Source organism: Palaemon carinicauda, chromosome 19 (assembly GCF_036898095.1).
Source record: "Palaemon carinicauda isolate YSFRI2023 chromosome 19, ASM3689809v2, whole genome shotgun sequence".
In the NCBI taxonomy this organism is placed as follows: domain Eukaryota; kingdom Metazoa; phylum Arthropoda; class Malacostraca; order Decapoda; family Palaemonidae; genus Palaemon; species Palaemon carinicauda.
Genome location: NC_090743.1, coordinates 44615956 through 44630955, shown reverse-complemented (window position 1 = coordinate 44630955; position 15000 = coordinate 44615956). Strand labels below are relative to the sequence as shown.

At 37.6% G+C, this 15000-nt stretch overlaps 2 protein-coding genes across 2 annotated transcripts in view; one reads left to right on the top strand and one right to left on the bottom strand.

Moving 5' to 3' along the window:
• LOC137658233 (gamma-interferon-inducible lysosomal thiol reductase-like) overlaps positions 1-15000 on the top strand; it is a 27855-nt gene that overhangs the window by 6111 nt on the left and 6744 nt on the right. The window lies entirely within an intron of this gene.
• Positions 4881-9079, bottom strand: LOC137658619 (uncharacterized). Its single transcript, XM_068393542.1, has 2 exons — positions 6186-9079; positions 4881-5641 (listed from the first exon to the last, which is right to left on the bottom strand). The coding sequence occupies exon 1, from the start codon at positions 9077-9079 to the stop codon at positions 6971-6973; it is 2109 nt and encodes a 702-aa protein (XP_068249643.1). The 3' UTR covers positions 4881-5641; positions 6186-6970.

Here is a 15000-nt window from a genome sequence, read left to right as displayed (position 1 = left end):
CCTCCACGTTGGCTTCTTTTGGGCGCACAGTACCGCTTCCCACTACATGACCCAAGTAGGTCACGGTGCCACGACCAAACACCGACTTCTGGAGGTTAATGACGAGTCCTGCGTCCTCCAACCGTTGGAACAGTCCACTCAAACGCACCACGTGCTCGTTCCAGTTGGTCGCCACCACCACCACATCGTCCAAGTAGGCATGAACTCCTGGTAGGTCTCGGATGACGGAGTTAATGAGTCTCTGGAATGTGGCAGGAGCATTAGTAAGTCCAAAAGCCATTACCTGATATTCATAGAGCCCAAATGGGGTAATAAAGGCAGAAAGGGCCTGGGCTCTTTGGGTTAACTGCACCTGATAATAACCCTTCAGTAAGTCTATTGTAGAAATGAAAGAGGCATTTCCTACTGTATCTAGCAGTGTTTCAATGAGTGGCAATGGGTAGGCATCCCGGACAGTGACGTTGTTTAATTTACGGAAATCTGTACACATCCGGTAAGTTTGATTAGGTTTAGGAACCAAGATACAGGGTGAAGCCCAAGGAGACTGACTAGGTACGGCTAGATTATGATCAAGAAGATACTGTACTTCTTGTTTGAGGATTTCAGTCTTGACAGGGTTAAGATGATAAGGACGTTGTCTAATGGGAGGTTGGTTTGGATCTTTTAATTGAATGTCATGTTTAAGAATATTGCAAGAGCCTGGATGTTCTGAGGTAATAGTTGGAAATTGTTTTAGCAAGTGAATTATCTGCTGTTTTTGACAAGGGTTAAGCCCACAAAAATATTCATCAGACTGAAGCAATAGTTCTTGATTCAATGAGGCACTGGTAGGCAAGGGAAAGTCAATGGATTGGGTGCCTTCGTTTTCCTCGGACAAAGTCACTGCCACAGGAGCTACATCATCATTAATGGTTACAAGAGTCACTGGCAAACTGCTGGTACCCTCCTCTGGTGGTCTGGAAAGGTAGGACTTTATCAGATTAATATGTACCAACTGTTGTTTTTTACGTCGGTCCGGGGTTTCAAGAACATAGTTAAGTGGTCCCAGCCGTTCTTTAATTTTATATGGCCCTAAAAACCTCTTTTGCATTGGGCTCCCTGTTATAGGTAGAAAAGCCAAAACCAAATCCCCTGGATTAAATGTTCTACTTTTCGTTTTCTTGTCATACTGTGCTTTATATCTGCCTTGGAGCCGGGACAAGTGGGACTTAGAAAACTTACGTACTTCCTGTAATTTACTTTGTAGATTTTTAACATATGCATTTACATTAGTGTGACTGTCTGACTGGGGCATGAACCACTGATCTTTCAATATTTTTAAGGGTCCCCTTATGGGTCGCCCATATAACAACTCAAAAGGTGAGAAACCCATAGATTCGTGATTGGCTTCCCGAATAGAAAAAAGTAACCAATCTAAGTTAGTGTCCCAACTTGCTCCAGTCTCCAGGAAGTATTTTCGTAGCATGGATTTTAGGGTCTGGTGGTACCTTTCCAGACACCCCTGCGATTGTGGATGGTAGGCTGAGGAGACAACATGTTTGATTCCCAGTTCAGTAAGGACCTGTTGAAAGAGAGCACTTGTAAAGTTAGTACCTTGATCGGATTGGATCTGACAGGGGATTCCTTTAGAGGTGAACATAGATAACAAAGGTGCAATTACAGATTTGGCAGTGATGGATTTAAGGGGGAACGCCTCAGGATAACGGGTGGTCACATCGACTACAGTTAAAAGATATTCGTTTCCTTTCTTTGTCCTAGGTAGGGGGCCGACACAATCAATGATTATTTTATTGAAAGGCTCTTCTTTGATAGAAATTGTCTTGAGGGGAGCCTTGGGAATGTTTTGATTAGGCTTACCCGCTACCTGGCAAATGTGACAGGTCCGCACGAAACTGGAAATGTCTTTACGCATCCCCGGCCAGTAAAAATGTTCCAATACTTTGAGATAAGTCTTCCTGATACCTAGATGTCCTGCAAAACCATCATGAGCTAATTTGATGACACTATTCCGAACCGATGTAGGAAGGACTATTTGATGGGTTTCTGACCAGGACTGCAACTTATTGTGGGTAGGTGGTCTGTATGCTCTCATTAAAACTCCATCTTCAAAATAAAAGCATGGAGTGGTGTCTATATCGGTTTTGTCGGTAGATGTGTGAAGTACATGAGAAAGAGTGTGATCCTGCTGTTGTGCCTGAATGAGTTCTGCTTTGTTCATGGCCCTGTTTATCAGATCATCCTTCCCAAAGGATGGAGGAGTAGTAGGTAAAGATGGAGTTAAGGATGAAGAATTAGCGGAGGGAGCAGTTAAGACCTTACTTTGAGACCGGGTGACAGCACAGGCAGGGAAAAGGTGGGGAAGTCTTCCATCCAGATCATGTGTAGGACTAACAGGTAAAGGTTGGTCTACTATCTTCACTGGAGGAACTGTTAGGGTACCTGCGAGATCATTACCTAGTAGAAACTGAATTCCGAGTACAGGCAAGGAGTCTTGACGTATGGCTACTTTAACAGGGGAGGATAGAAGGTCACATTCAAGATAAATTTCTGCTAGGGGATAAGACGTTTGACAAGTTAGATCAGACAGTAAAACTTTTTCACCGGTGTAAGAATCAGAAATGTTCGGAATGACATTGGATAATAGAATGGACTGGGCTGCACCCGTGTCTCTAAGTATAGTAATAGGGTACTTATGATCACCCTTACATATCGACACAAATCCTTGAGAGATAAAAGGGTCAAAGAGAGAGAGATTAGGACCAGGCACATTTGAGGCTGCTATTGGCTTAGAAGAAGTGACTGTGTGTTTGGTGTTAGAACTTTTGGACACTTTACACCCAGGATGACGACACTCTTGGATCATATGCCCAGGTTTCTTACAATAATTACAGGTTACTGGCTGGGGAGCAGGACGTGAACTGTTGCCTCCTAAACCTCGCCCCACTCCTGCAAGGTGTTCACCAGAGGGGGGTCTCACACTGGGGCTCTGCCTACGAGCTCCACTCCCCCACGTGTCTATCATCAACGCCTGAGCATCCACTAACTCTGCTGCTCGGATCAGCTCCTTCTCACCCCTTTCCTCCACATATCTCACCAAGTGGAAGGGAAGCTTATTCTTCCACTCCTCCAAAACAACAGCATTAACTAGTTCTGAAAATGTTGTTACATAAATAGCCTCAAGCCACTTTTTACACTGTCTCAATTTATCAGTGGCAAATTCAACATAAGTTTGGGTATGGGACTTAGTTAAGGATCTGAATTTCAGTCGGTAGCCGTCAGGAGTAAGAGCATAGGCATACAAGACCTGTTTCTTAACAAAATCATAATCCTCAGGCCTATCTAAACTGTTATATACCCTAAGAGTCTTTCCTGTTAATTTTGGAGTTAGGATGGTAAGCCATTCATCCTTTGGCCATTCTTGTTTGTTAGCAATAATCTCGAAAGTTTTAAAGTACCCATCAACATCATCTTCAGAAAAGCCAGGAAGGAGGGAGGACATGTTACCTACATTTAATTTTAACTGTTTTTCCTGTATTTCTAGTACCTTTTCTTTGTTTTTTTCTGTTATGTCCACCTCTTTAGATTTTAACTAACTCTCTTTCTACCTTCTCCCTTTCTAATGCAAGCCTTTCTCTTTCTAGTTTGATTCGTTCTCTTTGAATTTCGATTTCTCTTTCGTTTTCTACTTCTAATCTGAGTTTTTCTCTTTCTTTTTCGCTTTCTAACAGTTCTCTTTGCATTTGTAATTGATAGTCTAATTTTAATTTCTCCAGTTCTAAGGGATTGACTTCAGTAAATCGCTGATAAGGCCTAACAGGTGACAGAACGGGAGGCGAGCGGTAACCCGCTGGTTCAGCCTGAGCGTCAGGTAACACCGAACTCGCCGGGGTTAAAGTATCTATGGCGACTGCCGCAAGTACCCCTTGGCTGACTTACTCTTCAACCACCACATTCTTAATCATAGTCTTATTTAGCTTATAGTGAATTTCAATGCCATAATGATGGGCAATTTGCTTCCAATCATCTTTTCTGAGAGGTCCTGCTAACTTATCCGAAGATGGATTAGCAACAAAGTCATCTAGGTTAAACGACATGATTAATTATTAATAGTAAACAATAAAAAGAATACAGGGAAAGAATCAAATGAAATTATTGAACTAGCTGTAACTAGCACTCGATAGACAAGGACGGCCGGGTCGTAAAACAGAAACAGCCCTTCGATAACTAGACAGACCCTCATTAATGTCTCGTTATACCCTTAGTCCTATGCCCAAGATTATTGTTCGTGTGAGACTGAGACAAACACAAGTTTGTATAAACGATACTTGAAAAAGATACTAGATAAGGATTCATAGATGGAGTGTTCGCGTCTGAGTCACCGACAATCACATACCGCGTAAAGATACTTGAATAAGATTTTTAATGATACTGGAGAAACATGAGAGGCTTGGGGAAAAAAATGGACACTCCGATACTTGGAACGATAAATGATACTTGATATAAAAATACACAAACAATAATGATCCGTACACACGGAATGGAGAGCGAAAGTAAGCACTTATTAGCTAACCCTAACGCTGATAAAGTTTACTAGTGAGGGGTTGTGAACACTTTAAACTGAGTAAACTCTATGACTGCTACTTACTGCACTTGATCTAACATATGTGGTGTGGCGGTACAAAGTGCAATACCAAACGAGTTTTACCGTAAGAATTTAAACTGCACATACCAACACTCGTCTTGGTTTACAATAAAAAAACACTTCACTTATCAGATACAAGAAACATATTAAAGCACTGAACAAAATCAAAGCACTGTTACTGTAAAAGAAAGTGATTAATAATTAACAGGACACAAGGGAGTAAAAAATAAAGGACAACGATCACCAACTTAGCAATTACGTCCTGGCAAGGTCGCCACTTGTCACAACTTGGGTGTTAGAATGTGAAAATAAAAAAAAAGTTAAATATAATTGCATACCGAATACCCAAGGTATAACAAAATTAAAAGTGAAGATAAGCAAGGGAAACGCATGTAACTGTGGTATGCTGGGAATGGGAAGTTGAAATAATATTTCAGTAACATAACATTAATTTAATTCAGTGCACAGTAAACATATACAGTACATATAAAGTAAACATAATACACACAAAATAATACACACAAATATAAAGATAATATAACTGCCCTAACACTGGACAACACACTGGTGAGATAAGGGGATTACGAGGTACAGGTTACAAAATACTTAGCCGAAAAAGCCGAACAGCAGAGAAGTTCACAAAAATTATACAAAGACGAAAGACGATACACAATACAGGTGAGGGAGGCAGACTTGTAGCAGTGGGTAGCAGTAATGAGCTGCTATGGAAAAACTTTTTACTTGAAATCATGCAATGATATACAAATTAATGGTGACAGGGTAAATTAAAGAAATCGTTTAATTTATATTTAATTACAACAGTCAAAATGAAATAGAAAATTTATAACTGAGTAAAATAAAATTTAATCCCTTTGCTTGAGAGAATCCTTGTACTTTGTGCACTGTAACCCTTCCAAACCGTGCTATATTCTTGGAGAGATGACCTTACGCCAGACACCACTCCAGCACAACATGGTCACCACTGAATTTTTCCATAACCTGACAATACAATGAAATATCTATAATAGAGGTCATGGCCATCTATGGTTTAGACTAAGGCGTAAGCCTTAAATGTTTTTACTTAAATGTAGATATATAAAATGTAATAAATTAGATAGCAAAGACCGTAATATCCTTAGTATTTAGCTAAGTTTTAGGCTAGCCTGATACAAATATAAAGTTATTTACTAGGTTAAATGCCTAGCTTAAAGTTTAGTATAAGTTTTTTCCAGTGCTTAGTCTACTTAGCCAATATGTAAGCAAGCTCAATAGCCCAGTCTAAAGTTTTTAGAAGTTTTTTAACGTTAATATAAAAGAACTGAGTTACTCGTTAGCTTAACCTCTGATACTTAAACCTCGTTGAGTTTTACAAAAGTTCACAAGAAAATAACACTAATAACAATTATTAAGTTCCTTCTAAATATCACGAACTATCAGGTAATAATTTATAGGACGTGCAAGTTAGGTTAATGAACCGACAAAGTTCATATGTAAGCAATTTGAAAATCGACTGAAACACGCGTAAATGTAATTCGATTCTTACCTCCAAACTGCTAAAAACCCGTCTCCTTTCTCTCCCCAAATCCTTCGGTAGTTTTGTTGAATTTCGCCTTCATCGTCAATAGTAGCTGTCCTCGGCAAACTTCTTAATAGTAAATCTTCATATTAATTATACCATTAAACTCTGTCATCCATGAAGACTATAAGCAGATTGGCTGATACACAAAAAACATGTAGGAGTGTTCAACAACAGGTCCTGTCGTTCTGGTCTTCGAGTCACAACTGCTATTCTGCGTTTTGGCAGTTATATCGTCACCTCTTCTTCGAGACATTATATGGTCGCCTCTGCTAAACTTTGTTATTTCGTTTATAGCTTTGGGTTTGAAAAGGTTAATCAAGAAAACATTTATCATGAATCAGCCAAATTAACTTTATGAAGATGAACTTTAGCAACAATAAAGTAATAGTAAATCTAAATAGCTAATTACAACTTGGTGATTACGATTCATGAGAAGTAGAAGGAACTCAAAACATAAACTCCTAAATCCCATGCTTAACAAGAAACAAAATATTTTAAAAGGTATCCGGGAGTTTATGTAAATAAAAGAGAAATAACATACTGTCAAGTAAACAATAAATGTGAAATATATCTTTGATATATTTTGTATACTCCCAGCAACAATTTGATTAAAGTTTACTAAGTTTAATCAAAGAAACCATTTGTTCACCCTTTACTCACTCCCAGCAACAATTTCATTACACACTTTTTATAGCCCATGTGTATCTTACCCCAAAGAATATGGTAATATACATAACCATGTAAGCCTATTATACTAGGCCCTCTTGAACCAAGAGTTCTGTGTTTCTCATAGATTCAAGTGCAGCGGCCCGTTTACTTCTCTCTCTGACTTTTAATTGATCAATAGGTAATTCAGTTTCAACAACAGTATGAAATCCTTCTTTAGGAAGAAGCAAAATGAGTGAATCTGTTGTCCTGTACACAACTTCACGAGACTTACCCTTAAGCACACGAGCTGCTTTTACTTCCCCTAGGTGATTTACTTCTGTCTTCTTTACTATACCAAGTGGATAAGTACTTGGTTTGCTTGTGTCCTCTTTTAACAGAACAATATCTCCAACAGCCAAGGTTTTATGATTGACAGGTCTGTAACGATCCCTTTTATCTACTGCTTGATTAATGAGAGTTGCAAGAAATTCTGAATGATATGCCTCAACTAGTCTGTTTCTAGCTTGTCTAAGCTTATAGTAATTATCCTTAACATCATCAATAGCACTACTACCAGGCACCCAATTGGTGTCATCTGAAGAAGAATTCTGCAACTCGGGAATAATGTTCACTGATACCAGATCATAGCCTTTAAGTAAACACTCAGGAGTTATTGGTTTTTCTACATTATCAATACAAGCATCTCTCAGACTATCCTTAAAAGCAATTGGTCTTTTGTTAATAAGATGGACAGTTTGACAAATAAGGAAGTAAAAATCTTGATAATCAAGCACAGTGTTCTTAATAGAACTAAAAATTAGCTTTTTCACCATTTTTACACAGCTTTCAACTAGCGAACCCAAAGAACTATTACCTTTGGCATAATGCTCGAACTTCAGGGGCTTAATGTCATTTTCTTCAAAGAAGGCATGCGTTTCAAAATCGTTGAGAAAGGTTCCAATGATTCTACTACCAGCAGTTAGCTGGGATCCCAAATCAGATATGCAAAATTCCGGGATGCCAAACTCATATATGTGTAGCTGGAAGGCCTTGAGAAAGTCTCTAGTATCGGCAGATAAACATATCTTCAAGTTGATGGCACGACTCCACAAACATGTCACGCATAATAACCAAATCTTCTTCCTTTCATCATTCCATATTACTGTATAAGGACCGATGTAATCTATGAAAATATACCTGTATGGAATAGGTGGTGGATTGCTCCGAAAATCCCTATAGGCACTCTGATTTGCTTTGATTGGTCTCTCATTAAGCCTTCTACAAGTTATACATTCTCTAAGTACCTTCTTTACTGTGGAATAAAAGTGGATTATCCAAAATTGCTTACGCAACTGAGCCAAGATCGAATACACACCAGCGTGTCCTAGACTAACATGCATATCACGAATAAGCAATTTAGTTAGCAAACTATGCTTAGGTAACAGCACAGGAAAGAAAATCTGTTCGTTTCTTCCGAATTTACTCCGGATTCTTAGCAAAGTGTCTTTGCTCTGGAAAATATTCATTTGAGTTACCACATTGGGAATGTTTCTTTTTAATGTATGACTTTTCTTGAAGAATTCACAAACTTCTGGGAAGTTATTTTCCTGTTCTTTACCTATTATCTGCCTACATGCTAAAGCATAAAGATTTTTCTCCTTGACACAATTTCCCCAATAAACGTCGATTCCCTTATTTGTTAGTTTTTCTCTGATGTTCTTGATGAATTTCAACACCATCCTATGAACAGTTGCTAGCTTATGGAAACTGGAAAACGTAGTCAGGGGTATCAAGTGTTCAATGCTATTTATGTCTTTCTTTTTATTTTCTTTACTTTCAGAATCTGTTGAGACAGTGATTAAGGAAGTATCTTCCCTTTCAGGGCTGGGTACTTCATCTCTCTTTTCAAGGGGGTTTGGCACCTTGAAACTAAACTGAACCTCATCTTTCTGAGGTTTCTTAAGAAACTCTGGTCCACTATGATATGCAGTCTTCTGAAGTCTCCTGTATGAGACACATCTACTAATATAATCTGCAGGATTATCATATGCATTTACAAATGAAAATGTTATTGGGAAAACTTGGCACAAGTCACCTATAGCTTTCAACCTATTTTGAATAAAAACTCCCTTTTTCTGCAATTTATCATACTTATATGTATAAGAGTAAAGCCAATTAAGAGCAACCATACTGTCTGAATATATCGCCATGCTCACAATTTTGATTGGAGTAACGACTGATTGACCAGCAAGTTCTTGAAATAAACTGATTACAGTCTCTGTGGCTAGTCCCAAAGCTTGAAATTCAATTACAGGAATGGTTTTCTTTAACTGTTTGTTAACGACCCTGCTCTTGGCTGTCAAAAAAACTTGTATTACCATCAAAGACATTTACAATATACACCACAGTTCCATAAATATCCATACTTGCATCTGAAAATGCTACTAGTTTATAAGTACCATCTCTCCTACCCAGGAATCTAGGAATTACTACTTTAGGAGTAGAATTCACCTGTTTTCCAATAAGTGTCCATTCCCTTTTTAATGTTTCTGAGAGAGGGCTATCCCATGTGATAGTCTTGTCTTCTTGAAGCTTTTTAAGAAACAGCCTGGCCCTGTTCAAGATTGGTCCATAGATATTAAATATATCATAGATACTATTCAATGTTGACAAAACTGACCTCTTTGTGCTAGCTTGCGTATCGAGGAAAATCTTACCAGGGCCTAGTGTGTCTGCTTCCCTATCCCAAACCATGCCGAGCAACTTTGCCTCTTTGGGCGTTTCACTATCATAATCTCGGTCAATTATTTCTTGCAGTTCTGCATCGTTTGTTACGAATTGTTGCAATTCAAATTTGTATGGTCCAAAGATATTAGGGAGACAGTAGTACGCTTCATATAAAGCCTTGGCAGAGTTACACGAATATGACCCATTGTCCATGTAAATGGTATTATACAGCGATTTCTTTAAGTTAACCATTTCCTCGTTGTCACTCTCAACATCCAATATCAAGATTTTGAACAAAGCTAGCATGAGATGACAAGGGCTAGGCCTTAGGCCAAAACTTAAACGCTTGTTCCTATAGCCCACAACAGTAAAGTCACCCTTAAGAATATTTCGATACCATAAAAACAACAATCTATTCTGATCCTCTTCCTTGAGTCCTATCATCAAAAATGCCTTTTTCAAGTCAAAACAAATCATATGGGTGTCAAATCTCTGCATAATCAGAGAAGTTGCAATTTTGTGATTCAGACAAGGGCCTGGAAGCATACACTGATTGTGACTATAAGTGCTCTTCGCAGATTTGTTTTTCTCACATAAGTTAGACAGAAACACGACTCGACACTTGGTCGTGTCTCTGGCCATTTTGAACACAGGCATATGAGGCAAGAAACTAGCTTCTGGATGTTCATTTATAAAAGAATTAATATCTTCAATTTTCTCTATGATTCCCAGATTTTGTTGCTCTTTAAATACATCATTAACCATCTTTAAATGCTCAGGTTTATTCTTCATACGTGTTAAGTTAGACTTCAGTATCATCCGGGATAAATTGAAGTTCTTCCCTAACAAATGGGATATCTTGTTGTTCCACATCAGTGGCATTACTAGTCTACCTTCTTCATCTCGTTCTGTACTATCAAGAACATACTTTACTAGCTTTTTATTGGTTTCTGTGTCATCTTTAGATAGCTGGGATTTTTCATAGTCCAGATATTCGATGCATTGCTTTTCAAGCATTTCTTCTGTAGCCTTAATCAATTCAGACTGCTTTAGCTTACCCTTCTTGTTAAAAATAGCATAGGTTGAATTAGTGTTGGCTTCTTGAACTTTGATACTCGCCGGTGATCTGTTGGAAATCAAGTCAACATCGTCATCTCGAAGTTCAGACTGAGAGACTGCCAAAAAGCTATGTCTATCGAGGAATTGTAATTGTCTATTAGTCTGGGCAGCTTCCCCTTCCATACAAAGTGTGTCTCCTTGAGTGCAAACCGCAGTATGTGAACTATTTCCAATATTAATGTTAGGTAAATAATCCAAGTTTTTCATCATTCTGTTAATATTACCTGTGAGCATGACACCAACTGGAGTGTCAAGATACACAGAGGGATTGCTTAATCCAAACTTGTGTGTAGTTAGCGACAGCAAAAAGTCAGCATCATTTTCCAAGATAAGACCAATGTTACCAATAGTGTCCACACTACCACTAAGAAACTTATCTGCTAAAATGTAATGTCTATCTTGAAATTCTTTAACAATGACATTTAAGCCCTCCAGTTTCAACTCTATATCAATACTGGGTACAACAACTGCTTCGATGGAATGCCATTCCCTACCTAACTTGAGAGGTACATTAACAATATCAGTTACAAGGTCCCTAGTAGAATTAAAACCATGAATAGTCATATAGACGTTTTTTGCTAGGACAGGGAACTTCATATGGTTTACATGCTTATTACAAATAAAATTTCTCTGGCTACCACAATCTCGTAAAACTCGAACCACATTATTTTCTTCAGCCACAGAACATGTAAAAGTTGGTAAAATTGCAGCACCACCAGTAACATTTTGATGAATTTCAGCTAATGTGAGGCTATTTAAAGTATGCTTCGGTTCTGGCTTTTTCCCACTAGTATGCATAGAGGTTTCAGTGGATTCAGTATTACTAGAATCAGAAGCTTTAGTACTGGAACTATTAAGCCTCTCCTTAGCAACACACAGGTATGTAAAATGCCATCCACTGCAATTTCTACACCTTTGGGTAAACTTGAATTTACACTGACGAGTCACATGATTATGATAGCCACACCTAACACAAGCATTCAGCTCTTTAAGTTTCTCTACTTTCATTTTAGGATTCGCAAAAACTGGGCAATTTACTAGCAAATGTGCGGTATCTTGCTTACCATCCTTTGTACATAGGATACATGACTTATATTTAGGGCTAACACTAACTTTGGTTGCGAGAGTTGTGCTTGATTCTATATTCTTAGTCCTAGTTTTCTCCTTTTGCTCAACATTTCTTTCATTCGTTCTGTTATACCTCTCAACAGCCTCAAATATGTTACTTTCAATTTCACTTAATGAGGGTTTGCTTTCATTTGTTATCTGAATTAGTAAAGATTGAAAGCGATCATTAAGACCATGCCATATGAAGTACTGGAGAACATCGTCAACTTTGACGTCAAGCTTTTTGAATGCATTCATAATAGTTTTCATCGAGGCTACAAAGGCATATGGATCACCTGATAAAGTTAACTTCAATTCTACAAGTTTCTTAATTGCATCATATTTTTGTGTTAATGGAGTTGCAAATGCTTGCAATAATAATTTCTTTGCCTCGTCATATGACTGGTTATCAATATCAAGAGAATCCACAAGTGCCTTTGGAGACTTTGACAACTGATTTCGTAGATACATAAACTTTAAGTGATTTGACCAATTTTGTTTGTCAGTCAATTTTTCAAATTCATAAAAGAACTTTACTAAACACTGACCCTTGGTGTTGTCATATTCAGGTAAAGGAACTTGAGGCATCCTTAACTCATTCTTAAGGTTAACTACCGGGGTAGGTGTGGTTACAGTTTCTAAACTAGAAGCCTGTTGCCTTTGTAAACTTAACAAAGCCGACATTATCTTTTTCTTGTAGTCTTCATCTGTGTTAATCTTTTGTTCAATGGAGCTTTCGTCTTCCTTATCTATGACATAGTTCAATATTTCCTGGTCTAACCCTAAAAGTTCTTTTTCTAACTGTTCAAGTCTGTGAATATACAAAAGTCTATCTTGTTCAGACAATCCTTCGAGATTCGATTGAACTGTATTATATATCTTTGTTACTCTTTGCCGAGCGTAAGAACGCCGTTTCTTCAATATATCCTCAGACATGTTAATAATTCTACAAAGTTAATCTAATACCAAACCTAGATAAACACAAATCAAAGTTTCTAGCAATAACGAATATTTATCCGTGTTACAAAAGACATATATTCACTTCAATAAAAATATTCAAATACCGAGCACAAATTTTATGCTTTCACTACATATACCAATAAGCCTATATCAAATATGAAAAATAAAGAAGCCGAGGACAGCCCCACCCACAATAAAAGGCTTACAACACAAAGGACAGGGAGGTTAAGGATTGCACGAATCCTGTCACGGTCGCCATATGGAAAAACTTTTTACTTGAAATCATGCAATGATATACAAATTAATGGTGACAGGGTAAATTAAAGAAATCGTTTAATTTATATTTAATTACAACAGTCAAAATGAAATAGAAAATTTATAACTGAGTAAAATAAAATTTAATCCCTTTGCTTGAGAGAATCCTTGTCCTTTGTGCACTGTAACCCTTCCTAACCGTGCTATATTCTTGGAGAGATGACCTTACGCCAGACACCACTCCAGCACAACATGGTCACCACTGAATTTTTCCATAACCTGACAATACAATGAAATATCTATAATAGAGGTCATGGCCATCTATGGTTTAGACTAAGGCGTAAGCCTTAAATGTTTTTACTTAAATGTAGATATATAAAATGTAATAAATTAGATAGCAAAGACCGTAATATCCTTAGTATTTAGCTAAGTTTTAGGCTAGCCTGATACAAATATAAAGTTATTTACTAGGTTAAATGCCTAGCTTAAAGTTTAGTATAAGTTTTTTCCAGTGCTTAGTCTACTTAGCCAATATGTAAGCAAGCTCAATAGCCCAGTCTAAAGTTTTTAGAAGTTTTTTAACGTTAATATAAAAGAACTGAGTTACTCGTTAGCTTAACCTCTGATACTTAAACCTCGTTGAGTTTTACAAAAGTTCACAAGAAAATAACACTAATAACAATTATTAAGTTCCTTCTAAATATCACGAACTATCAGGTAATAATTTATAGGACGTGCAAGTTAGGTTAATGAACCGACAAAGTTCATATGTAAGCAATTTGAAAATCGACTGAAACACGCGTAAATGTAATTCGATTCTTACCTCCAAACTGCTAAAAACCCGTCTCCTTTCTCTCCCCAAATCCTTCGGTAGTTTTGTTGAATTTCGCCTTCATCGTCAATAGTAGCTGTCCTCGGCAAACTTCTTAATAGTAAATCTTCATATTAATTATACCATTAAACTCTGTCATCCATGAAGACTATAAGCAGATTGGCTGATACACAAAAAACATGTAGGAGTGTTCAACAACAGGTCCTGTCGTTCTGGTCTTCGAGTCACAACTGCTATTCTGCGTTTTGGCAGTTATATCGTCACCTCTTCTTCGAGACATTATATGGTCGCCTCTGCTAAACTTTGTTATTTCGTTTATAGCTTTGGGTTTGAAAAGGTTAATCAAGAAAACATTTATCATGAATCAGCCAAATTAACTTTATGAAGATGAACTTTAGCCACAATAAAGTAATAGTAAATCTAAATAGCTAATTACAACTTGGTGATTACGATTCATGAGAAGTAGAAGGAACTCAAAACATAAACTCCTAAATCCCATGCTTAACAAGAAACAAAATATTTTAAAAGGTATCCGGGAGTTTATGTAAATGAAAGAGAAATAACATACTGTCAAGTAAACAATAAATGTGAAATATATCTTTGATATATTTTGTATAGCTGCCAGTGACTACCGACCCAGCTCAGACCCTGTATATATACAGGCCAGAAGCAGTCACGGCGTATCCTGATTGGCTTACGTTGAGGTGGGAGCAAGCAATCCCACTTGCGACTGCTAATTAAAAGACGTGACAAGTGCTCAAGCAATTAACAAACAACCTGCTTGTTGTACAGGGAAGGCAGGCGGGGGGAAGGAGAATGGTGGCCGTGACAATATATACGTGTGTGTGGAGTGTGTGTATGTGTGTGTGTCTTTCAGCACTACGGTGGCATCACAACTTCTCGATTTTCTGACGCATCTAAGATCTCTATAACCTCACAAAGCCTATATTAAAATGTGAAAATAAGCGATGAAACGTAAATTCCCTTTTGTAGAATTCGAACTCCCTTCGGATAAGTTAAGATTTTAGAAAATAAACCTAAAATTACACATAAAAACTCGGCATTAAAAAAAAATTACTTGCGTGAGTATTACAACTGACGAAGAATTACTTGCAAATATCAAAAGTTGCA

What these genes read in the sequence shown, in the direction of transcription:
- LOC137658619 (XM_068393542.1), bottom strand. Translation starts at nt 9,079, where the DNA reads ATGGCGATATATTCAGACAGTATGGTTGCTCTTAATTGGCTTTACTCT.